This window comes from Eubalaena glacialis, chromosome 4, assembly GCF_028564815.1.
Source record: "Eubalaena glacialis isolate mEubGla1 chromosome 4, mEubGla1.1.hap2.+ XY, whole genome shotgun sequence".
Taxonomy (NCBI): domain Eukaryota; kingdom Metazoa; phylum Chordata; class Mammalia; order Artiodactyla; family Balaenidae; genus Eubalaena; species Eubalaena glacialis.
This window is the reverse complement of record NC_083719.1, coordinates 158,749,807-158,775,664: the sequence shown is the minus strand read 5'-3', so window position 1 is coordinate 158,775,664 and position 25,858 is coordinate 158,749,807. Positions and strand designations below refer to the sequence as shown.

The following is a 25,858-nucleotide window of genomic DNA, read 5'->3' as shown; positions in this document are numbered from 1 at the left end:
AGAGAGAGGGAGAGAGCTGGGCAGACAGCTCCATCCCAGTGCACTAAGTGCTGAAGCAAGTAAATATCCCTGGCCCAAGGGTGGGCAGCCAGGAAGGCTTCCCAGGGGAGGGTCCATGTCTTAGTTGGGTCTTGAAGGATGAGTAGGAGTTATTCTGGCAAGTAATGGGAGAAATGACATTGGAGATATGAGCAACACAGCTCTGGGGCCGTGGTGTGTTCCAGGCCAGGAGTGATGTATGGAGGACAAGTAGGGGATGGGCAGAGCAGGCCAAAGAGGGATGTCTGGCTCAACCTGGAAGGGCCTTGACCAAAGAGCTCAGACTGTGGCCCAAGGTCAGTGGAGAGCCTGTGAAAGGCTTTAAAGGAAGTGGCATGATCAGATTTGTGGTTTAGAAGGACTGCACTGACTGTGGGGCAGAGAATGAAATCAAACAAGGGAGCCAGGGAGGAGGCTGTGACCATTGACCCAGGGAGATATGCTGGTACCAGACCTGATGGGGACAGAGAGGGGTAGACTCTGGTTCTTTCTCTTCTGACTCTGTCATTTGGGGCGTGTTCCTTAACCTCTTGGTACTGTAAAATGGGCATAATAGCACCCACCGCATGGAGTTGTTGTGTGGTGCACAGTAATTCACGTAAAATGCCAGGACAGGGCCAAGACATGGTCAGCCAGTAGGCTTGTCGTCTTTTGTATTTGGAGGGGGTGCTCAGGAAGTGTGAATGGGATGGATCCACCCACATTCCTGGGGGTTATTGGGTGGATGGTGATGCTGTTCATAGAGACTGTGAATTCAGACGGAGAATTGGTGGGGCAGGGGATAAGGACTTTGGTTTAGGCCATTCAGCCAATTTCTACTAGGATTGGTGAGAAGCTTCTGTCCCACCTCATCTAGTCCTGAAGCAGAATAGCCTGTGGCTCAGAGTATGATCTCTGGCACCAGACCACCTGGTCAAGTCCTGACCTTGCCACTGATACTGTGTGACCTCAAGCCACTGACTTGCCCTCTCTGGGTCCAGTTTTCTCCTCAACAGAATGAGATGAAGAGTGGCTGTGAAAATTACAGGAGAATTGACATGACAGAGCTCAGAACAGCACCTGTACACCGTAAATTCTAAGTGAGTGTGCACTGCAGTAGTCCTAGTAGTAGTGGCGGTGGTGGTTGCAGTGGAAATCATTGCTGGTGGTTTATGAACCCACAACTGGTGTTCCTTGGGTTTTGTAAACTCACAGTTTGGCTCCAACCCCCCATCCTGTGAGCACACAGAAGGTAATGTGAAAAGTACAAGGCTTGAAATCTTTTGTAAGAAAGAAAATAATATTTAAAGAGAGAGAGAAAGAAATCAATTGGGTTTTGAGTGTGTTTCCTGGACCAGCAGCAAGAGCATCCCCTGGGAACTTACTAAAAATGCAAATTCTCAGTCACTCCAGCGCCACTGAATTTGAAACTAGGGGTGGGGCCGAGGACCCCTGAGCACTTTGGAGGGTGACCCTGCCCTCCTGCACCTACAGAGCAGTACTGGACCTAGGATGGGAAAGGAGCTGCTTGTGTCTGGGTCTCTGGCCAGACGATGGCATCTGGATAGAGGGGAGAAGCCCCAGGCAGTCCCCAGTTCTTTTCCTTTAAAAAGAAAGAAAGAAAGAAAGAAAAAAGGCAAGTGCTTTGGAATTGGACACAGCAGGGTTTGAATCCCAGCTCTGCCACACACCAGGTGTATGACTTGGGACAAGTCCCTTCTCTTGTACTCCATTTGTAGGGTAGGGTAGATGCCACCTCCCTGGCAGGGGTGCTGAGCAGAACAGATGAGTGAACACCTATACAGCCCTGAGCACAATGCCTGGCATGTTGCAGGTCCACAAGCAGGAGCCACTTTCCTTGCTTCCCACGGCTTTCCAATACCCTGCTCCAGAGCTCTGGGAACAGCCAAAGTGGTGGTGACATCTCCCCATGGCAGAAGCCTGACCTGGAGCTGTAGGCAGGAGCTGGGGCCTGTGTATGGGAGCTGCCGCTCTCAGCAGGGGACTCCTAGCTTCCCAGGCAGGGCTCCTGCATGCCCTACCCAGGGGCCACCCTCCAGATAAGGCCAGCCCCAGCCAGAGCAGCACAAAACCTAGGGAGGGAAAGAAAGGGGCCACTTGTGTCTGAGGACACCAGGCCTCTCTGACCAGACTGTGGCATCTGAATAGATGGGAGATGGTCCCAGGGAGTCCCCAGTGTCCCCACAGTCAGGGGCCCTGGGGACCAGCTGAGCCTACGAATCCTGATGGCTGTGCACAGCTGGCCTGCCCACACCCCGCTTTCAGCTGCCCCAGCCCACAGGCCCCTGCCCACCAGTGCCTCCCACTCAGGTAGTGCCACATAAGTCCAATGTCCTCCACCCCCAACGTCCTCCACCCCAATGTCCTCCAGCCAGCCAGGGAGCAGACCTGTCCAGCCTCCTTCCACTCTAGACAGCTGTGGGGAAGAGGGGACAGTCGAGCAGGTCCTGGAGAGGTCAGTTTCCAGGCACAGGGAAGGTCCTTACAGATGGAGAGTGGCACAATGAGGGCATGAGCACACCTGAGCTTGCAGGGACAGCGTGTCATGGGGTGGTCCCACTGGCGACATAGCCAGTCCCCACCCTGTCACACTGTGTCGTGGCTAGCGCCTCAGCGGGCCGGTATCTCTGGGCCACAGAACCCAGAAACAGGACCCATGCCGGGTCCATCACGGGATTCCCAGTGCTTGCAGGGCCTCCAGTGGATGTTTCGGGAATGACTACCTGAGTGACAGACTGAGGATTGGGTATTCAAATCCCCATTTGGGGCCTAGGAAACTGAGGGTCTGAGAGGTTAAATGTCATGTGTTATCTCAAAGGACCTTAGGAACTGGGGTCACTATCTCCAGTCCAAAGGTAAGGAGACAGACGCTCTGAGGCAGGAATTGGCTTGCTCCAGGCCATACTAGTGAAAGCAGAATTTCTAGGACACAAATACGATCCTTCTTCTTTAGAAAACAGGCTTTGTGATGGTAGGGACCCTGTCTGTCTTGTTTACAAAGGTACAGGGGATGAAATCAGTCTTTTGAGTTTTATACCCTTCCAAAGCTGCTCGGGAAGACAGCCTGGTAGGGCATGGCCTATGATCCCAGAAAGACAGAGAGGGAGAGGAGGGCTATCTTCTCCCAAGGGGACCAGGAATGAACAGGAACACCAAGCACAGGACAAGCCTCTTTTCTGCTAGAAATGAAAAATGCTGCCCAGCTAAACAGAATTACCATGTGACCCAGCAATTGTACTCCTAGATATATACCCAAAAGAATTGCAAGGAGGGACTCAAAGAGATACTTGTACATCAGTGTTCACTGAAGCATCAGGGTAGGTGGAAACAGCCCAAGTGTCCATCACCAGATGAATGGATAAACAAAATGGGTGAACAATGGAAGAATATTCAGCCATAAAAAGGAATGAAGTCCTGCTCCATGCTTGCTTTAGTCTGTTCAGGCTGCTATGACAAAAATACCATGGACTGAGTGCCTTAAACAGCAAATATTTATTTCTCACAGTGCTGGAAGCTGGGAAGTCCAAGATCAAGGCACTGACAAATGTGGTATCTGGTGAGAGCCCACTTCTGTTCATAGATGACCATCTTCTTGTATCTTCACATGGCAGAAGGGATGAGGAAGCTCTCTAGGGTCTCTTTTATAAGGGCACTAATCCCATTCATGATGGCTCCACCCTCATGACCTAATCACCTTCCAAAGACCCCATCTCCTAATACCATTGCCACATTGGGAGTTAGGATTTTGATATATGAATTCTGGGAGGACACAAACATTCAGTCTATAACCAAGCTGCAACATGGGTGAAACTTGAAGACATTATTCTAAGTGAAATAAACCAGACACAAAAGGTCAAATACTGTATGATTCCACTCATATGAGGTACCTAGTGTAGGCAAATTCATAGAGACAGAAAGGAGACTGGTGGTTTCCAGGGACTGGGGGAGGGGGAATAGAGGGTTATTGCTTCATGGGTATGGAGTTTCAGTTTTACAAGATGAAAAGAGCTATGGAGGTAGGGATGGTAGGGATGGTTGTACAACAGTGTGAAAGTACTTAATACCACTGAATTGTACTCTTTTTTTTTTTTTAATAATTTTTTTTTTTTTTTGGCTCCGTAGGGTCTTCGTTGTTGTGCGCGGGCTTTCTCTAGTTGTAGCGAGCGGGGGCTACTCTTCGTTGCGGTGCAAGGGCTTCTCATTGTGGTGGCTTCTCTTGTTGCGGAGCACGGGCTCTAGGCGCATGGGCTTCAGTAGTTGTGGCACACAGGCTCAGTAGTTGTGGTGCACGGGCTTAGTTGCTCCACAGCAAGTAGGATCTTCCCAGACCAGGGATTGAAACTGTGTCCCTGCATTGGCAGGCGGATTCTTAATCACTGCGCCACCAGGGAAGTCCCCTGAACTGTACTCTTCAAAATGGTTAAGATGCTGAGTTTTATGTATATTTTACCACAATTTTTTAAAAATATTAACATTTTTAAAAATATAATGCAATATACCAAAAACTATTGGGTGGTTCATATGGTATGTGAATTATATCCCAGTAAAGCTGTTTAAAAAAATTGTGCTGCTCATAACACAGCTGAACACAGTGTGCCGACCCTTCCAGGGCCAGGATAAAGAACTGCAGATGTTGGAGCACATGGGCCTGCCCACACCCCAGCGTTTGAGTGTGCGGGGAGGGCCATGGGACCCCCAGGCCCCCATAAGGGGCCAGTGGCTGAAGGACAGGGAGCCACTGCTTTACTAGGGAAGGAGGAACAGGAAGACGGCAGAGTCGCCCCCTAGCAGCCTGCCTTCAGTGGACAAGGGCCAGGAAGCTCAGACCCAGCTCTTGACTGCTGACACTCTCCAGCGGGAGCCGTGGTCCTTGCCCTGGCACTGGAGGTCAAGAAAAACAAATGGTGACTCACTCAGGCCCCTTGGGAGTGTGAGTCAATAGTGCAGGGAACTGTGTGGGGCCTCACGGACCAGGATGCTGGGAGCAGCCCAGCAGGGGCCTCCGCAGAACTTTTCCACTCAGCCTCTTGGCTGCTGTGGGCTGTGTGGTCAATGAAGCTGCAACAGCTTCCTCAGAACTCAAAGTCCTGTCAGCGGGCAACAGAGGGGCCTGAGCTGTGGAGCCACTTGACCTTGGGCAGCCCCTCTCCCACTCTGTAACAGGGACGCTGGTGTCCCTGCCTCATGGGTCTGCTGAGAGAATTATGTGAGGTGCCAGCAGGTGATGGCAGCAGGTGCCTCATCAGTGACACCTTGGTGCCCTCCCACCACCAGAACAGAGTTCATTCATGCTCTGACCATTTGTTTAGCACCAGCCCATTTGTCACTATCGCCTATCAGGTGATAGCCATGAACCAGCACACAGGAGCCCTATCCTCAGGGAGCTGACATTCTAGTGAGGAGAGAGAAACCATAAACACTAAAAAGCAAATAAAATAAATAAACCAGGTAATTTTGGTAGAGATAAGTGACTGGAAGAAAATAAAACAAAAAAACATACCAGAGAGGGTGATCAGTGAAGGTGTCCAGGAAGCTCAACAAAGAGTCTGCCGTGCAGAATAGCCCCAGCTATGCGAGGAGAGCCCCAGGACAGAGGGAACAGCTGGTGCAAAGGCCCTGAGCTAGGACCGGCCTGGCTGGCTTGAGAAGCAGAAGGAAGGCCGTGTGGCAGGGGGTGTAGGTGGGGAGATTGGGCAGTGTGGAGAACCTCCTTCCTCATAGGCTGCCCACTGAAGTGACCAACCATCTGGTTTGCCTGGGACTGTCCCAGTTTTAGCACCAAAAGGCCCAGGAAACCCCTCAGTCCTGAGCACACTGGGATAGTTGGTCACCCTAGTGCCCACTTGCTTCCCTTATTTCCTGGATGCGGAAGTGAAAGCACCCTAGGCCCTGCTGGGGACTGGCATGCCCTTTCCTCAGGAGAGCTCTGTTCTCCTGTCCGCAGGAGTGGGAGGCCTGGGTCCAGCGCCCTTAGGGTCAAGTTGCCTTGGAGGGGGTGGGACAAGCTGAGTGGCCAGCTTTTCCCTGAGGGTCACTTCCTAAGTCCATGTCCACCAGCATGCTGGCCGTGTTCTGAAGGCCTCACTTGCTCTTTTCTAGGACCTTCTGACTGGACTTTTAACATGTAGGTTAAGAGGAATGCTCATGGAAATCAAAGCTCACATGAAGGGCTTTTAAGCTTAAAAAAATAAAATATTTGGGTTGGCCAAAAAGTTCACTCTGTTTTTTCCGTAAGATGGCTCTAGCTAGTAGCGCTTAGTTGTCTTTAACTTCATTCAAAACAATTTTGTTAGATTGTATTGTGACAGCTGTCATATCAGTGCATTTTTTTAAAAACTTATCAAAATTGGTGAATTTTTGTGTAGCCATTTTAATATTGAAGATGGAAGAAAAAAAGCAACATTTTCGGCATATTATGCTTTATTATTTCAAGAAAGGTAAAAACGCAACTGGAATGCAAAACAAAGATTTGTGCGGTGTATGGAGAAGGTGCTGTGACTGATGGAACATGTCAAAAGTAGTTTGCAAAGTTTCGTGCTGGAGATTTCTCGCTGGATGATGCTCCACGGTCGGGTAGACCAGTTGAATTTGAAGTTGATAGAGATCAAATTGAGACATTAATTGAGAACAATCAACGTTACACCACGTGGGAGAGAGCCAACATACTCAAAATAACCAAATCAAGTGCTGAAAATCATTTGCACCAGCTTGGTTATGTCAATCGCTTTGATGTTTGGGTTCCACATAAGTTAAGCGAAAAAAAACCTTCTTGAGCGTATTTCCACATGCGATTCTCTACTTAAACGTAATGAAAACATTCCATTTTTAAAACAAATTGTGACGGGCGATGAAAAGTGGATACTGTACAATAATGTGGAACGGAAGAGATCGTGGGGCAAGTGAAATGAACCACCACCAACCACACCAAATAAAGGTCTCCATCCAAAGAAGGTGGTGTTGTGTATATGGTGGGATTGGAAGGGAGTCCTCTATTATGAGCTCCTTCCAAACGATTAATTCCAACAGGTACTGCTCCCAACTAGACCAACTGAAAGCAACACTCGATGAAAAGTGTCAATAGAAAACGCATAATCTTCCATCAGTATAACGCAAGACCGCGTGTTTCTTTTTTTTTTTTTTAACATCTTTATTGGAGTATAATTGCCTTACAGTGGTGTGTTAGTTTCTGCTTTATAACAAAGTGAATCAGCCATACATATACATATATCCCCATATCTCCTTCCTCTTGCATCTCCTTCCCACCCTCCCTATCCCACCCCTCTAGGTAAGACCACATGTTTCTTTGATGACCAGGCAAAAACTGTTACAGCTTGTCTGGGAAGTTCTGATTCATCGCCGTATTCACCAGACATTGCACCTTCGGATTTCCATTCATTTTGGTCTTTACAAAATTCTCTTGGACTTCCCTGGTGGTGCAGTGGTTGAGAATCCGCCTGCCAATGCAGGGGACGCGAGTTCAATCCCTGGTCCAGGAGGATCCCACATGCTGCGGAGCAACTAAGCCCGCGAGCCACAACTACTGAAGCCTGTGTGCCTAGAACCAGTGCTCCGCAACAAGAGAAGCCACCGCAATGAGAAGCCTGCGGACTGCAACGAAGAGTAGCCCCTGCTCGCCGCAACTAGAGAAAAGCCCATGCACAGCAACGAAGACCCAATGCAGCCAAAAAAAAAAAACATTCTCCTAATGGAAAAATTTTCAATTCCCTGGAAGAGTGTAAAAGGCACCTGGAATAGTTCTTTGCTCAAAAAGATAAAAAAGTTTTGGGAAGATGGAATTATGAAGTTGCCTGGAAAATGGCAGAAGGTAGTGGAACAAAACGGTGAATACGTTGTTCAATAAAGTTCTTGGTGAAAATGAAAAATGTGTCTTTTATTTTTACTTAAAAACCGAAGGAACTTTTTGGCCAAACCATAAAAGCTTTTCATTCTCCGAAAGCAATAAATCCTGGCCTTCATTAAGTTCAAGGGGATACATTGGCCCATGTGTCAGTGATTAAGGCTTTGGGGTGAATGGAGAGCTGAGGAATTTGGTGTCTTTGGGGTGTGCTGGTTTCTGTGCACTTCTCTGGAGCCTGTTTTCCAACAGGAAACAGGATCCCAGGAGATGATAGGCTCTGGTGAGAAGTCAATTCGCACTAGCACAGATCTGGGTCTGACTAAGCCCCGCAGACCTGCCCCAAGCTCTCCCACCCACCACTGACCACCCAACACCAACTCCTCACAGCCTGTGCCCTGGATACAGTCGCCAGCTGCACAGGAACCAGCAGTCAGGAGCCACGGTTTCTTTGTGTGCAATACCTTTCTTAGCCAGGGCACCAGCTCTTTCCACAGTTAGGTTAACATGACTCTACCTTCACCCTTTGAGAGCCCAAGAAAGTCCTTCTCCCTTTTCTGGACCTTCCCACTCGCCCCTTCCAATCCAGGCCAGCTGGCCAGTCAGGCACGGCCTCTTCAGCCCTCAGAGATGTACTCATGGCCTTGAGCCCCATGGAAGAGAAGGGCCATGATCTCTCTCCATCCCTCTGAGGGGCTTTTCACTCTTCATGCAGGTTTGCTCAGCCCTCCCTTCAGCAGCCTGAGCCGAGGGCTGTGGGAGGCAGCTCTGCCAAGTCCAAAAAGGGGCCTGTTACTGGGCTGCCCCAGCATGGGTCCGCATGACTTACCCACCTGTCACTCAAAAGGGCCCCTTCAAGTAGTCTCTTGAAATCTCCACTGTAAGACACAGAAGCCCTTTACTGAAAGCCCTTCCATGAGCCCTATCGCTCTGACCCAGAAACCATGTACCAACCCTAGTCCCCTCCACCTGTGTTCTGCTTCTCTCCAGGTCCTCTGGATGAGACATTCCATTTTTTTTTAGCTCTGATGCCTACACCATGGTCCGTTTCCCCAAAAAGGAGACACTTAGGAGGGTAGTGCTGGTGCCAGCAAGAGCTCTGGCAGACCCAGGCCCAACTCCTGGCTCCTGACTATCTCTGGCTTGAAGAGTTCACCTCACCTTGGGCCTCAGTTTCTTTTCTGTGAGTGGACCAATTATATCCACATCTCAGAGTTACCAGCAGGATTAAAGAGACAATAAAAGCACCCAGCACATGGCCTGAACAGGCTCAGCACGTGTCAGCCTCCCCATCTCTCCCCGGGCCCGCTGCGCCCCCCACTTCTGAGCCCCTCCCACCGGGACCCTTGGGACCCTTAGGAGGTGGCTCTTGGGTCTGGTGTGCCACCACTATGAGTAATGGGTCTGGACTCTGTGATCCCATTTAAAAAGCCTTTTTAAAGCTGTTCCTGACTCAGGAGACGAACCAGCCCACAAACAACAGGCATTTCAGGTGGTGTAAGGAGGGCAGGCCAAAAGCTGGCCAGAGTCTGCTCCAGTGCTGGCAGCATGTGGCCTTTTATTTCAATATTTAATTCACAGAGTTCTAAGAGCCACCTCTGGGCCCCTTCCATTTTGTGTGGTTTGCAGTATATTTTAAAAAATAATAATAACAAATGCCAAGAAGTGTTTATAAAAATTGTGGACTATTCTACCCGCCCATCTTCACAAGCATGTTCTTGTGCAGGAGGCCGATGGCAGGGCTGGGATGCCAGGGCTCAGGGTCTCACTGCATGGTCCCACCCACACCAGCTGTATGACCTCAGAGTGTCAATTAATCTCTTTGTGCCTCAGTTTCTCCATCTGTGAGATGGAGATCATAATACTAGCCTTCCTCCAAGGTTTGATGTGAAGAATATATGAGTTAGTACCGTGGAATCGAGATCAGTGCCAAGTATAAACATTCAATAAATGGTACTATCTACCTCTTGTTTTTCTTGAACACTGTTGTGGGGCTCCTGTGGCTATCCAGAACCGTCCGCTCCTTTGGAGGGAACATCAGCGTCCATATCTGAGGCCCTTTGTGGATGTGAGGGTGGGACAATCCACCGGCCCTGGCCCCCGAGATGGGCTCTGTTCATGTGGTCGCTGAATGGCACAGTGTTCAAGCAGGCTCTCCAGGTCTGGCCATTGGGCAGTAGGGGTCTGCACGGGCCTGGACAACCATCCTAGCTCCCAACAGACACTTACCTTACGACCCCAGCAGCCTGTGGCCTTGCTTCTCCAGACTGGTTCAGGACCTTGCAACTGGCGGCAGGGCTCCGTGCCACTGGGCTTCCGTCAGCGTGGCGGGTGGTGGAGGACGAGCCTGCGGGACCTAAACGCCTTCAGAATGAGCTGTATTTGCTGTGCAAGAGGCTGTGATTGTAATTCCTGGACGACAACGTGACCCCCCCCCCCCCGGAGCCCAAGCAGCCTGCCAGCTGGCCAGCCTCTTCCGCTGTCAGTGTCGCCTCCAGGAGTGCCATGTCCCCCAGGCCCTCCCAGAGGCGTCCACAGGCTGCACTGCCTCCCCCTTCTGAGGGACAGAAGGCTTTGTTAGGCCAGGCTGGAAATAAGCATGGTGAAACTCCCAGATGGGAGTTTCCGACTCCGAGGTCCGTCTGAAACTTGTAAAACAAAATGATCTGGGGAGATGTTTTAATGATCTGGTCATGGAAGCTCAAATTCAGGGACTTCCTCTGCCTTCTCTGCTCAAGGCACACCCCTACGATGGCCCTGGGGCCGCAGCCTCCTTAGGGAGCACCAGGCTGAAGGTCTGGGGGATTCGGAACCACCTGACCCCAAACTCCCTTCCTGGAGTCCTGGGAAGAGGGTCAGATAAAGGACCCTCCAGAAGGGCCAGGTCTGAAGGACTCAGAGGCTGTGGACACATTCGGGGATGGCCTTAATCACAGTAGCTGAGGAGTTCAGAGGACGAGCCCTGGAGTCACACAGACCTAAGTGCAAATCCCTGTTCTGCCATCTCCTTGCTGTGTACCTTGGGGGACACCACTGTTCCAGGCTTTCAGTAGATATTCAGTGGTGTCGTTATAGCCACACCGCCAACAGCATCACCATGGTCTCCACCAGGCCGACCTTGGTAGCTGAGAACACTGGGAGCATTTCTTTTCTTTTCTTTTAAATTGTGGTAAAATACACATAACAAAATTTACCATTTTAACCATTTTTAAGTATATAGTTCAGTGGTATAAAGTACCTTCACATCATTATGTAACCATCACCGGCATCCATCTACAGAACATTTTTCATCTTGCAAAACTAAAATTCTGTCCCCATTAAACACTAATTCCCCATTCTCCTCACCCCCAGCCCCTGGCAACCACCATTCTTCTTTCTGTCTCTACGAATTTGACTACTCCAGGTACCTCATATAAGTGGAATCATACAGTATTTTTCCTTTTGTGACCGGCTTATTTCACTCAGCATAATGTCATCAAAGTTCATCCATGTTGTAGCATGTGTCAGAATTTCCTTCCTTTTTAAGACTGAATAATATTCCATTGCACATATATATTGTAACACATTTTGTTTATCCATTCACCATCGATGGACATTTGGGTTGCTTCCACCTTTTGCTGTTGCATCTGGGAGCCTTTCTTGACTTCTCTGAGCCTCAGTTTCCCCAATCTTTAGAGAAAAAAGAGTGGAGAGGATTTAAAGCATTTTTCAGAACTGAGTATAGATTCAATTAGATAAATTGCACAAAAGCTCCTGTCCTTAGGGGCTGGCAGGAGGGAGGAGCAGGGACTGGGGTTTGGTGGGGGGTGGTGTTGTGAGTGACTGTTGGAGCCAGGGGAAGAGGGAGAGGGAGGGGCCTGGGCAGGCTGTCCCCCGGTTGGCCCCAGGGTTGTGAGAGGGCAACAATAAAGCAAGCGTTGCTGAAGGAGGTATCCTCAGGGGAGGGAGGTGCCGGGAAGGATTGAGGGAGACCACCACTGCGAGAACCAGGTCCTCACTGCTCAGGCCTCCCTGGAGCCTGTCGGCGTTCAGGCCCCCTTTGGAGTTGGTCAGTGACATGAGTGCTCCAGCCCAACCAGAGATGAGATTTTTATCAGTTAGAAACGGTTCCAGTTTGTCTGGCCTTGAACAGTGCTTGAGAAAAGCATCATCCTCCCTGCAGTTACTTGATGTGCAGATGGTTGTCACAAGCAGAGTCATTTAGCAGCGAGCTGGAGCCCTCGCCAGCCCATGCTATGCCTGAAACCTCAGGATTTCTTTGAGAAATCTCATTCCCAGACCACTCAGCCCGTGCATCCTGATCCCTAGGTCCACAGACAGACCATGATTAGGGACCTGGAAAAGCTCCAGACTGTCCCTGCCCCTGTGGGCTCAAGGTCAGGGTGTAATTGAGGGCTTAGCCAGCCTCTGGACTCAAACCCTGCCCACTATACCATACTTGAGCTATACTGAAATATAGCTGCCCTGTCTCAGGCTTCACCCACCTTGGGAAGCACGCAACCAATGTACATCAAGTCCCCAGATTCTAATGGCCCAGAGGCCCCTGCAGCCAGTTATTTCTTGGGGTCCCAAATAGGCCCCTCTTTTGTGCCCCCAAGCTGGTGTGTCTGCTGCCGGCTCATCTGTTTAACAGTTCTGCAAGGCAGGTGTAGTTGCCATCACCCCTAAAATTTTATCCTCACGGATTGGGAACCCAAAGCTCAGAGAGGTTGACTAACTTGCTCCAGGTTAAACAGCTTCCTTTCAGTCATGTCTTTTCCCCTTCTGCACCAGCATCACCTGTTGGTGTCTGTTGCTCAAAACCTCTGGAAGAAAACTTTGCAGGTGCCACCATGGCAGCACCCACTGTGAAACACCAGCGTCCCCATGGCTGCCAGCCCCTGACCCAGAGCCGTGTGGGTCACACAGAGGTGAGAACAGCCTGAGCTGGTCTTCGTCACCTGGAGACTCTCCAGCCGGGACTGTTTTCCAGCAGCATCCTTGGGCAAGACCTTAGTTTCTCCATCTATACATCAGCAGGTCGATCAAGACAGACTCCCAGGTGCCTTCCAGGGCAGCCTGAGTGTCTGAGTCTGTGCCAGCAGTGGGAAACATTCTGCCACTGTAGAAAGGAAGGAACAGAGAAAACCAAGAAACGGAAAGCTCTGAGGCAAACTGCTGGGCCAGGAGCCTGGTTTTGCTTGTTCGGAGAACGTCTGAGCTGCAGCCAGCTGGCCCGGCTATCCCTGGGAGCCCAGATCAATCTGCTGTAGGCCTGGCCCAGATGCCAGAGAGCCACAACCCATCTGCCCTGCTGCTCGCCCCAGGGTGGCCACCCCTTCCATTGTCAAGGCTGCCTGCCTGGGGGTTCGACATATCTGGCACAACTGCCCTTGCACCTTAAGAATCACAGACTGATGATGAAGGGCTCCCCAAGGCGCCAGCTGCATGGCCTTAGGCAAATCTTTTCACCTCACTTAGCGTCAGAGTTCCACTCTATACAGGGCATACCAGCATCTTCTTCAGAGGGCTGAGCAGGGAATAGATGAGCTCCTTGGATGAGCCACAGGAGACCTGGAGCACAAAGGGTTCCAAGTTCGTATTTGCTGGATGAGTAGCTGGCCTGGCACCTAGTAGCTGCTGAACCAGGGCTGCTGCCCATGGCTGGCCCTCAGCACCTGACAATCTAGAAACTCATGAAAGGCCGTCCTTCCTGCCTTCCCCACTACAGGTTCCACAATCCAGGCCTCGTGTGTGCAAGGCCTCTCTGTCTGCAAAAGCAGCAGACAGGGAGCCTAGTGGTCAGCATGGGGCGCAGCTCTGGCACCCCCCGCTCCCAGGACTTCTATTTGATCAAGCCTGGCAGGCCTCACCACCTCCATCTCCTGCCGTAGGGAGAAAGGAGAGAAAGTATCCCTCATCTCAACAGCTTTCCCCATCAAATTAGATAGTCTTGCATCTCTTCGAAGCCATGGATCTTGTTAGATTTGACAGTCTTTTAAAGAGATTGCCAAGAAATGGTAAGGAGGGACCTTAGGCTGCACAAGATGCGGACTGCACGCTGCAGTGGACTACCTTCTGTTAGGAGGAGGACAAACGAGTCACAGCAGGAAAGGTGGGTGGAAGAGGCTAAGCGTGGGGGCAGCCTTTGCCTGATGCCAAGGAGGAAGGGGTCTCAGTTAAGTGTGAGGCAGGAGGATGCCTCCAACAGCTCCCAGGTGGTTTCTGGCTTGGCTCTGTGGGTACTGATCATACCTACACCTAGGAGAGAAGAGAACGCTGTCGGGAGCACACGAAGAATTGGGAGATGATTTTGGGTTTGGACATGTTGCCTCTCAATAGAATTATCTTGGAGACAGTTGAATGAGTATGAATCTTAGAAGAGTGGGTTGACCAGTTGTCAGTTTGTGAGCTGTTCACACAGAGGCCTCCAGGATCTGGTTTGAATTGGCCTGCAGAGAGTTCACGAGCCTCAGTCTCCTTCTTTACTTAGGCCCTTTCAGTCGGGAGTCCTGTCCAGCCTGCCAGGACTACAGCCCCACAGGCCCTGTGCACTCAGCAGCCCCCAGGCCCCCCCACCCACACCAGGCCTGCTGGGAGCTTCCCCCAAAGGCCCTGGGCCTGGGCAGCTGCCCACTTGCTAGCATCTTCCTCATTGGGCCTTCTGCCTAACCATGCCACCCAGGAGACCCACCCAGAAAAATCCATTAGTTCAGCCACCTCAGCGACAGTAAATGTCTTCATCTGACTTGAGTTTCCCAGATGGAGAATTTTACAGTCGTACCCAGTAACGACCATTAGAAAACCATGGCGCTGCTTTAGCTTTCAGATCCAGGAAGAGCCTGGCTTACTCTCCCACTCTTAGGCCCCTTTCCTGCCACGTCCCATACGTCAGCCTGAGGCCCAGGGCGAGTGAGCGACCTTGCTGAGCCAAGCACAGGCCTTTTATAGCCTGATGAGAGCACAGAATCCAGGGACCAGTTTGCTGGACCTTGTGAGTGAAAGCTGGGCCTCTTCTCTCCTACAACCAAAGGAGCATGATGCTGGGTGTGCCATTGGGGTCCCTCTTCCCACACCCTCGCTCAACCTGAAAACAGATGTGCCTGGATAGAACGGGCCAAACACCGGCCAGCCTCACGAGGTTTCCAGGCGCTGTCAGCCCCATGAAGGAGCTGGGAGGAGAGCAGGATGCATGTTTAGCCGTGAGGGGTCTGAGATGTTGGTGAGACACCCACATGGAGGTGTTGAAGGCAGTTGTCCATGCACTGCAGGTGTTGCAGGCCTTGGCTGAGATCACTGACCTGGAGGCTCTTCATAAGCTGTTACACTGGTGTGAGGAGCTATTGTCTGTTATGGGGGTGCCAGAATCTTAGCCTCGCTAATCAACACAGCCCTGAGCCATTCCAGCATAAAACTCAAGGTCTCTGTCTGGTCTCGGGAAAAGTCAAGGGCTATGTAACTGGCATGAATTTCTACTCCCAGAACTCAGGGTTACATCACTTATATGGTCAAATTATTTTAGACAGAGGCTCCAAGGCTACACAATGGGGAAAAGATAGTCTCTTCAACAAATGCTGTTGAGAAAACTGGATACCCACATGCAAAAGAATGAAGTTGGGCCCTTACCTTATACCATATACAAAAATTAGCTCAAAAGCTTAACAGGTTAAAATTAACGCAAAGGTCAAAAAGGTAACAAAAGCAAAAATAGACAAATTGGACTACATCAAACTTTAAAACTTCTGCACAGAGAAAGAAAACGAGAGGAAGAATCAGGGGTAGTTAGACTAATGGGGAGTGAAAACAGAGGCAGAGAGGGGAAGGCAAGGGAACGTCAGGGAGGTTTGCAGCAGGGCTCCAGGAGCGGTGCTGGGATGAGGGCGTGCTGGCTGAGGCCTCAGACCTCCACTCCCAGGCCAGGCGAGCTGTGCTCTGGGCCCTGCTGCCGCCAGGTTCTGGGTTCCATGACCCAGAGCCCTCTTCCTCTTCAGCATCGCAGTCACTCAGGTCTCGGGGGCTGACATGGGCCGAGGGGCAGAAGGCAGAGGCAGGATGATCTGCATCAGATTCAGAAAGTGCAAAAACGTATGGATGAGACTGGATACCGAAACGAATGTGCATTGGAGTGCACATTATGTGCAATAAATCACAAGAAATTTATAAACGGCTCCCTGGAGCTGTGGGGGAGGGGAGGGAGGTGCCAAAGGGTCTAGTGAGCAAAGGAAGGAAGTAGATGGATAGGATAGAGCCTGTTACCACCGAGTTTAAACATTTGAGATGCCATGATAGTGTCCTTATTGGTGCGTTGTCTCTGCTGTTTTATTTTAGTGAATATTAAAAAGCGTTTGGGGCTTCCCTGGTGGCGCAGTGGTTGAGAATCTGCCTGCTAATGCAGGGGACACAGGTTCGAGCCCTGGTCTGGGAGGATCCCACATGCCGCGGAGCAGCTGGGCCAGTGAGCCACAATTGCTGAGCCTGCGCGTCTGGAGCCTGTGCTCTGCAGCGGGAGGGGCCGCGATAGTGAGAGGCCCGCGCACCGCGATGAAGAGTGGCCCCCGCTTGCCACAACTAGAGAAAGCCCTCGCACAGAAACGAAGACCCAACACAGCCATAAATAAATAAATAAAAATTAAAAAAAAAAAAAAAAAAGATGGCTCTTAAAACCGCGCAGCTGGAGGAGCCACGTGTTTCCTGCTGGGATTCTCTCCTTCTCTTCACTCTTTAAAAAAAAAAAAAAAAAAAAAGCATTTGTCCGGGCTTTTGTAAGATAACTCCTACCCTCAGCCTTATTTTTCTTGAAAGTCTGAAGTTTCTCAGTGGCAAACTCTTCTGCCTCAAGAGTTTCTAGGTAGTAAACCTTTTTGAATGGGAAAGGACTTGGAAATGAAATAATAAACAGATAATTGAATAACTAAATGAATGAGTGAGGGATGAGAATGCAGCCAACAGGGGAGGATCCAGAGGAGCAGGGGGGAGGGAGGGGCAGGAGATGGAGCTTTCTCCCCACTCCTCTTCCCTCCCCCAGCCAGCAAGGTGGTGAGCACGCTGCCCCCAGGCTGCTGTTATGGTTGTGGGTTGGGGGGTGGTGACGCAGTGGTGCTGGCAGCAGGCAGGCTGTGCCCAAGCTCACTGGCTTCCCTTCTTAACGAGTCCGTCGTTGTTTTCCTGTCTAGGCCCCCCTGGACGGCGTGGCAAGCCTGGAAGAAGAGGCGATCCAGGTGAGTCCCAGGTTTTCTTAGTTACTAAACCTAGGCCTGGAAGTCTGCCCTTGACCTGGGACCTGGCTGGAGGTGCCAATCCCCGCACCACCCCATAACTCAGGACTTTGGTCCTGGGCCAGGTCTTTGTCTCCCCTCCAATTCCAGCCACTGTCCCCAGAGCTGCAGTGCCCAGTGCTGCCTTTCTTGGCTTCTTGACACCATTCCAGTGTTACAGTTCCAGTGACAGTCCCCTCTATGCCCTTGGCCACCCCCCAAATCTCATTATCAGCCTCAGAAACTTTAATCCCTGGTCTCCCACTCTGAAATGGCCTATTGTTTTTGCGGGACTTGCTACTGTGGGTCCCGCAACACAAGATGGTTCTCCTGTGTGTCCCCATCCCTCCCCTGACATGGCCTGTCCTTCCCTTGGCAGAGGCACCAGGAGAAGATCCTTTCCATACCTTCCATGCAACCTGCAGACTCACCTGTACTCGCCGCCAGCCTCCCTCCTGCCACCTTCATTTCACCCAAAATGCACTCTCTCTGCGTGTACCCTTCCCCCAACTCACAGTGAAGCTTCCCTCAGAGGCTACACACCCCTACCCCACTCCCATCTCCTCCACCTTGCCCTCCACTCCTCCCAGCCCCTCCAGTCTCTTCTCACTGTCAAGCCACTCACATCCTTTTGGCCAGAGTTACCACTGACCACCTGATGGCCATACCAGCAGACACAGATGCGTTGCTGTCTCTCTTCCTGGGCCTCACATTGGCCATTCCCCTGAGTCCCCCTCTGAGTCTTGCCTGCATTTCCTCCCACATCTCTGACCCCCTCTCGTATGCCTTTCCTATAGGGCCCCACTTGCCTCTTAAATGGATCTGCCCTTGGCCCTCTTCTCTCTCTCCCACCCCTGTGGCTCTGGCGCCCCCATAATGCTGATGACACCCCCCCTTCCTGCCTCCAGCCAAGTCATCTCCTCTGGACCCAGAGGTTGGACCTGGCCCCACTGAACCCAGCACTTCCCCAGCTGCTCTCCTCCAGCTCCCCATTGCAGGGAGGGGACCTCCAGCCACCTGCTTCCCTATGCAGACACCAGGGCATCATCCTTGATCCCTCCCTCCCCACTCCCCCACCAAATCCCCATCAGTCTCCTCCTCAGTATGTCTCAGCACTGTCCTCATCAGCACAGCCTCCTGCAGTTCTCACCACTGTTCCTCCCATGTCCCCTACCTCCAGCCTCATTGTGTATGTCTGGGACCCTCCCACTCTGAGCCTGTACTCTTACGTCCTCCCCACCCCCAGAATGTCTCCTCCTCTACCTGGACTCTTACCCAAAGTTCACTATTCTTTGTCCTTTCAGTCTAGCTCAAGCATCTCCTCCAAAAAGGCTTATCTAATCCCTCTGGCAGGGGCTATCACCAACCCAGCCAAGAGCCTGGTGTAGAGGAGGCTCCAGGGAATGGAAATGCACAGAACAGTGAATGAATGAATGAATGAATGCACACGTGCTCAGCCCCTAAGCAAATTCATAAGGAGAGCATGGTGGTAAAGGCAGATTGAGCCTGGGAGAAACGGGGCAGGTTCTCTCTGAACCTCAGACTCTTCTTCCTGACACTGGGCATGGGCCTCTTGTCCTCTCGTTTTGCTGCGTGCTTGCGCTATCTAGGTTCCTACATAGAAGCCCTCCAGATAAACTCCCCAGAGTTCACTGGAAGGAAACACCTTTCCTGGCACTCTGTTTGCTTTGACTTCCAGAAGCTGAGGACTGTTTTGTGTTTGATTGAAATGGATTTTGTGTGTAATCACCTCCCTGCACCATCGGCCAAATACACACTTCATCACTCAGTTCTTATTTCTGCCCTCATAAAAGGTTTTATTGCCTTTTATTGTAAGCTCCTGAAGTCCTTTTTGGAAGAAGATGAGGAATACATAGTGACTTTTTTTAGGACAAAGTATAATATTACTCAACTTACTCAAAAACCCATTAGAATTATGACTCCAATTTACAACTGATCTAAAAGTCAAAGAAAGACAAGGACTTAACTGGGCCCCTGACACTGCCCTGGGTCCTTTCAAGTCCTTCATCTCATGTGATCCTCACAGAGCTCTGCAAAAGATAAAAATATGTTATTATCCCCATTTTGCAGATAAGGAAACTGAGGCTCCAAGGGGAGAAGTGTCTCATCTAAGGTCAGCTGCTGGGCAAGGGGTGGGCAGCACCTCCTCCCCTTCACTGCCCTTTCCCACGCGATGTCCTGATTCTCTGCCTGTCACAGAATGGTGTGAGTAGCACAGAGCAGATGTCCCTCTCTGATTAGCTTTGGCTGGGCCTCATGTTTATTTCTAGATAGTTTCACACACATGCACCTCTTGGATTTGGGCCCTTCCCTTGTACAAACCAGGCTTTTTCTTCACCTCAGGGAGAAAGGCTCTTTTTGCCTGGTGGGACAATATCTGGCTGAGATGGCTTCTTGCTGCTGCTGCAGACCTGCAGACAGAGCCAACCCTGCCCGCCTGTGGGGATGGGTTCTCTCCAGCTCCCAGTGGGAGCCTTTGTCTGGAATATGCCTCACAGATCCTACACTGTTTTTGTGGCTCTATTGTAATGGAGTGGATTTTTCATCTCCCCACTGGCCTATTTCCCAGCTGGGGAAACCGAGCACTACCCTTGGTATTCTCTTTCCAGGGAACTTAGACAGTATTTTTTCTCCTTCCAGACTTCCCTTTCCCCAAGAGCATCCATCACTCTACCCTGGCTCCCCCAGCCCCCGAGATCCCTCCCTCAGTCGCAGCACTCCCTGCAGTGCTGGTGGTCTGCTCTGCAAACATGTCCTTCTCCACCAAAGCACAGGCTCCTCAGAGCAGGAGCTTGACCCCCAGGCACTAAAGATATGGTCAATAAATGCTTGTTGATGGGAAAGAGGGAGGGAAGGGAGGAGGGAGAGAGAAAGAGGGACTTTGTAGGAGGCAGGAAGAGACAAGGATGAAAACAATCAAATCCTGCTTGGCTGATGCTTGTGCTAAACCTACAGAGACAAAAGGAGGTAATCACCAAATCTCTGCAGCCGCCAGCCTTAGGTCAGCAGTTTTAGTGTCAGGGTTTTTTATCCACCCTGGCCCCAAAAAACCCTTTCTAAAAATACAGTGGAAGAAGCACTACTGGGATGGTAGAGATAGGACTTCTGAAAATCTGCTCCTCCATAAAAGCAGCAAGAACACTAGGAAAAATTGACCTTTTCAGAATCCTGGAAATTAACTTCTGGTAACAACCTAAGAAATGTTAATTTAAGAAAAAGGTCTGAAACTTGCTGAGAACAGTGAGGTTTGTAGCATTTTAATTTGCCCATCTCCCCAGCCCCATGGTAGCCTTAAAAACCATCACAACCTCACAATCACAGTACCTGTGAAAACTAGCAGCCATTGGAGGTGGCAGAACAACTTTGAAGCTCCCCAAATGCTCATTCTCTGAAACTTGTCACTGTCTGTTAGCTCCCTGGAAAAGCCCATACACACAACTCATCTTTTTTGACCTGATACAGAGCTCACTCACTGGGAAAAGCCCTATCCCCAGAATGCTTGCCAAAAACACTCAGCAGCAGTTGTTTAACTTTGCAGCTGCCTGAGGTGGCAATACAAGTTGGAGCAAACAAGAAGCTGACACAAAAACTTAAATGGGGCTTCCCTGGTGGCGCAGTGGTTAAGAATCCGCCTGCCGATGCAGGGGACACGGGTTCGAGCCCTGGTCTGGGAATATCCCACATGCCGCGGAGCAACTAAGCCTGTGAGCCACAACTACTGAGCTTGCGCGTCTGGAGCCTGTGCTCTGCAACGGGAGAGGCCAGGCCGAGACAGTGAGAGGCCCGCGCACCGCGATGAAGAGTGGCCCCCGCTCGCCGCAACTGGAGAGGGCCCTCGCACAGAAACGAAGACCCAACACAGCCAAAAATAAATAAATAAATAAAATAAAATAAAATAAAAAAACCAAAAACCAAAAACACTTTAAAAAAAAAAAAAAACTTAAATGAAAATCTAGGGGATGAGCTGTCCAAAGGGGCTTTGAAATGCTCCCACATACCTGGGGATCTAGAAGACACGTGCCTGTGCAGGGAAAGACCTAAGAGAGCCCCAGTCTCTCACCTCTGGCTGACCTTGAGTCTCCACTCAAGCAAGAAGTAAAGCAAAAACAGAGTTGTAACCTGATAGAGTGTTGAAGTTATGCTCAACACACACAAAGAGCCCCTCAGAACAGAATGGGAGACTTACCAGATCAAGGCATTAAAGAAAACCTCTGTCTTGAGCTGACAATTAAGCAAAGCAAGCAGAGAATTCAGTAGCTGCACAGGACAAAGAGTACACATTTCAGAGAATTAGCTCAAAAAAGCCCCTGAACAAACAACAACAACAACAAACCCTGGAAAGGGGAAGGGATATCTAGTTTCCAGAGTAGCCATATTAGATTATTTGATGCCCAATTTTTAACAAAGACACACAAAGATACAAGAAAGTATGGCAATGAAAAAAAAAGAGGAAAAGAAGCAATCAATAAAAACTGTCAGTGAGGAAGCCCAGATGAACTTACTAGACAAAGATTTTATATTGGCTATTATACATATGTTCAAAGAACTAAAGGAAACCATGTCTAAAAAATTAAAGGACACCATAAGAATTATGTGCCACCAAATGGAGATTATCAATAAAAAGATTGAAAGTATTTTTTAAAGAAACCAAATAGAAATTCTGGAGCTGTAAAGTACAATAACTGAAATGAAAAATTCAATAAAGGGGCTCAACAGTAGATTTGGGCTGGCAGAAGAAAGAATCAGCGAACTTGAAGACAGGTCAATTGAGATGATCCTGTCTAAGGAAGAGAAAGAAAAAAAGAATGAAGAAAAATGAACAGAATCACAGAGATCTGTGTGACACTATCAAGTGTGCCAACATTTATATAATGGGGGCCTCAGTAGGGGATAAGAGAGAGAAAGAGGCAGAAGGAATATATGAAGAATTAATGGCCAAAATCTTCCCAAATATGAAGAAAACATTAATCTGCACATCCAAGAAGCTCAACAAACTCCAAGTAGAACAAACTCAAAGAGATCCAAATCTAAGTACATCATAGCCACATTACCAAAAGGAAAAAAATGACAAAAGAATATTTTTTTTAAAAACACCATGGTGGCCACTTCACCACCGACCTTGGCACCTTCCATGGCCGAGAGCTGGATCCTCCCACTTCTTGACACGCATGGAAGAAAGAATCTTAAAAGCAGCAAAGGAACAATGACTCATCACAGAAAAAGAATCCTCAATAAGATTAATAGCTGATTTCTCATCAGAAACCATGAAAGCCAAAAGGCAGTTCGTATGACATATTCAAAGTGATGAAAAAAAGAAAAACTGTCAATAAAGAAATCTATAGCCAGAAGAACTATACTTGAAAAGTGAAGAAGAAATTAAGACATGACCAAGTAAACAAAAATGAAGAGAATTCATCGCTAGCATCCTGCTCTACAAGAAATACTGAAGGGACTCCTTCAGTCTGAAATTAAAGGACACTACACAGTAATTTAAATCCACACACAGAAATAAAGAGCTTCAATGAGGTAACTACACAGGTAAATATGAAAGACAGTATAAATGTCTTTTTTTAATTTTTGGCTGCACACTTGCTTAGGTCCCCAACCAGGGATCGAACCCACACCCCCTGCAGTGGAAGCATGGAGTCTTAACCACTGGACCACCAGGGAAGTCCCAAAATGTATATATATTTTTTTTAATTTTATTTTATTTATTTTTTTATACAGCAGGTTCTTATTAGTCATCAATTTTATACACATCAGTGTATACAAGTCAATCCCAATCGCCCAGTTCATCACACCACCATCGCCAGCCCCCCACCACTTCCCCTGGTTGGTGTCCATACGTTTGTTCTCTGAGACAGATCTGTGTCTCAATTTGTGCCCTGCAAACTGGTTCATCTGTACCATTTTTCTAGGTTCCACATATATGCGTTAATATACGATATTTGTTTTTCTCTTTCTGACTTACTTCACTCTATATGACAATCTCTAGATCCGTCCACGTCTCAACAAATGACCCAGTTTTGTTCCTTTTTATGGCTGAGAAATATTCCATTGTATATATGTACCACATCTTCTTTATCCATTCGTCTGTCGATGGGCATTTAGGTTGCTTCCATTACCTGGCTATTGTAAATAGTGCTGCAATGAACATTGGGGTGCATGTCTCTTTTTGAATTATGGTTTTCTCTGGGTATGTGCCCAGTAGTGGGATTGAGGGATCATATGGTAATTCTCTTTTTAGTTTTTTAAGGAACCTGCATACTGTTCTCCATAGTGGCTGTATCAGTTGACATGCCCACCAACAGTGCAAGAGGGTTCCCTTTTCTCCACAACCTCTCCAGCATTTGTTGTTTGTAGATTTTCTGATGATGCCCATTCTAACTGGTGTGAGGTGATACCTCATTGTAGTTTTGATTTGCATTTCTCTAATAATTAGTGATGTTGAGCAGCTTTTCATATGCTTCTTGGCCATATGTGTGTCTTCTTTGGAGAAATGTCTATTTAGGTCTTCTGCCCATTTTTGGATTGGGTTGTTTGTTTTTTTAAAATTGAGCTGCATGAGCTGTTTATATATTTTGGAGATTAATCCTTTGTCCATTAATTCATTTACAAATGTTTTCTCCCATTCTGAGGGTTGTCTTTTCATCTTGTTTATGGTTTCCTTTGCTGTGCAAAAGCTTTGAAGTTTCATTAGGTCCCATTTGTTTATTTTTGTTTTTATTTCCATTACTCTATGAGGTGGATCAAAAAAGATCATGCTGTGATTTATGTGAAAGAGTGTTCTTCCTATGTTTTCCTCTAAGACTTTTATAGTGTCCAGTCTTACATTTAGGTCTCTAATCCATTTTGAGTTTATTTTTGTGTATGGTGTTAGGGAGTGTTCTAATTTCATTCTTTTACATGTAGCTGTCCAGTTTTCCCAGCACAATTTATTGAAGAGACTGTCTTTTCTCCATTGTATATCCTTGCCTCCTTTGTCATAGATTAGTTGACCATAGGTGCGTGGGTTTATCTCTGGGCTTTCTATCTTGTTGCATTGATCTACATTTCTGTTTTTGTGCCAGTACCATATTGTCTTGATTACTGTAGCTTTGTAGTATAGCCTGAAGTCAGGGAGTCTGATTCCTCCAGCTCCGTTTTTTTCCCTCAAGACTGCTTTGGCTATTCAGGGTCTTTTGTGTCTCCATACAAATTTTAAGATTTTTTGTTCTAGTTCTGTAAAAAATGCCATTGGTAATTTGATAGGGATTGCATTGAATCTGTAGACTGCTTTGAGTAGTATAGTCATTTTCACAATATTGATTCTTCCAATCCAAGAACATGGCATATCTCTCCCTCTGTTGGTATCATCTTTAATTTCTTTCATCAGTGTCTTATAGTTTTCTGCATACAGGTCTTTTGTCTCCCTAGGTAGGTTTATTCCTAGGCATTTTATGCTTTTTGTTGCAATGGTAAATGGGAGTGTTTCCTTAATTTCTCTTTCAGATTTTTCGTCATTAGTGTATAGGAATGCAAGAGATTTCTGTGCATTAATTTTGTATCCTGCAACTTTACCAAATTCATTGATTAGCTCTAGTAGTTTTCTGGTGGCATCTTTAGGATTCTCTATGTATAGTATCATGTCATCTGCAAACAGTGACAGTTTTACTTCTTCTTTTCCAATTTGTATTCCTTTTATTTCTTTTTCTTTTCTGATTGCCGTGGCTAGGACTTCCAAAACTATGTTGAATAATAGTGGTGAGAGTGGACATCCTTTTCTTGTTCCTGATCTTAGAGGAAATGCTTTCAGTTTTTCACCATTGAGAATGATGTTTGCTGTGGGTTTGTCATATATGGCCTTTATTATGTTGAGGTAGGTTCCCTCTATGCCCACTTTCTGGAGCGTTTTTATCATAAATGGGTGTTGAATTTCGTCAAAAGCTTTTTCTGCATCTATTGAGATGATCATATGGTTTTTCTTCTTCAATGTGTTAATATGGTGTATCACATTGATTGATTTGTGTATACTGAAGAATCCTTGCATCCCTGGGATAAATCCCACTTGATCATGGTGTATGATCCTTTTAATGTGTTGTTGGATTCTGTTTGCTAGTATTTTGTTGATGATTTTTGCATCTATATTCATCAGTGATATTGGTCTGTAATTTTCTTTTTTTGTAGTATCTTTGTCTGGTTTTGGTATCAGGGTGATGGCGGCCTCATAGAATGAGTTTGAGAGTGTTCCTTCCTCCACAATTTTTTGGAAGAGTTTAAGAAGGATGGGTGTTAGCGCTTCTCTAATTGTTTGATAGAATTCACCTGTGAAGCCATCTGGTCCTGGACTTTTGTTTGTTGGAAGATTTCTAATCACAGTTTCAATTTCATTACTTGTGATTGGTCTGTTCATATTTTCAATTTCTTCCTGGTTCAGTCTTGGAAGGATATACCTTTCTAAGAATGTGTCCATTTCTTCCAGGTTGTCCATTTTATTGGCATAGAGTTGCTTGTAGTAGTCTCTTAGGATGCTTTGTATTTCTGTGGTGTCTGTTGTAACTTCTCCTTTTTCATTTCTAATTTTATTGATTTGAGTCCTCTCCCTCTTTTTTTTGATGAGTCTGGCTAATGGTTTATCAATTTTGTTTATCTTCGCAAAGAACCAGCTTTTAGTTTTATTGATCTTTGCTATTTTCTTTGTTTCTATTTCATTTATTTCTGCTCTGATCTT

At 48.1% G+C, this 25,858-nt stretch overlaps 1 protein-coding gene across 1 annotated transcript in view; it reads left to right on the top strand.

The window, feature by feature from the left end:
* Positions 1-25,858, top strand: part of COL23A1 (collagen type XXIII alpha 1 chain) — a 370,865-nt gene that overhangs the window by 283,326 nt on the left and 61,681 nt on the right. The window contains exon 3 of the mRNA XM_061188529.1: positions 17,047-17,091. Within this exon, the coding sequence (XP_061044512.1) occupies positions 17,047-17,091 (45 nt within the window). The remainder of the gene's footprint in view (positions 1-17,046; positions 17,092-25,858) is intronic.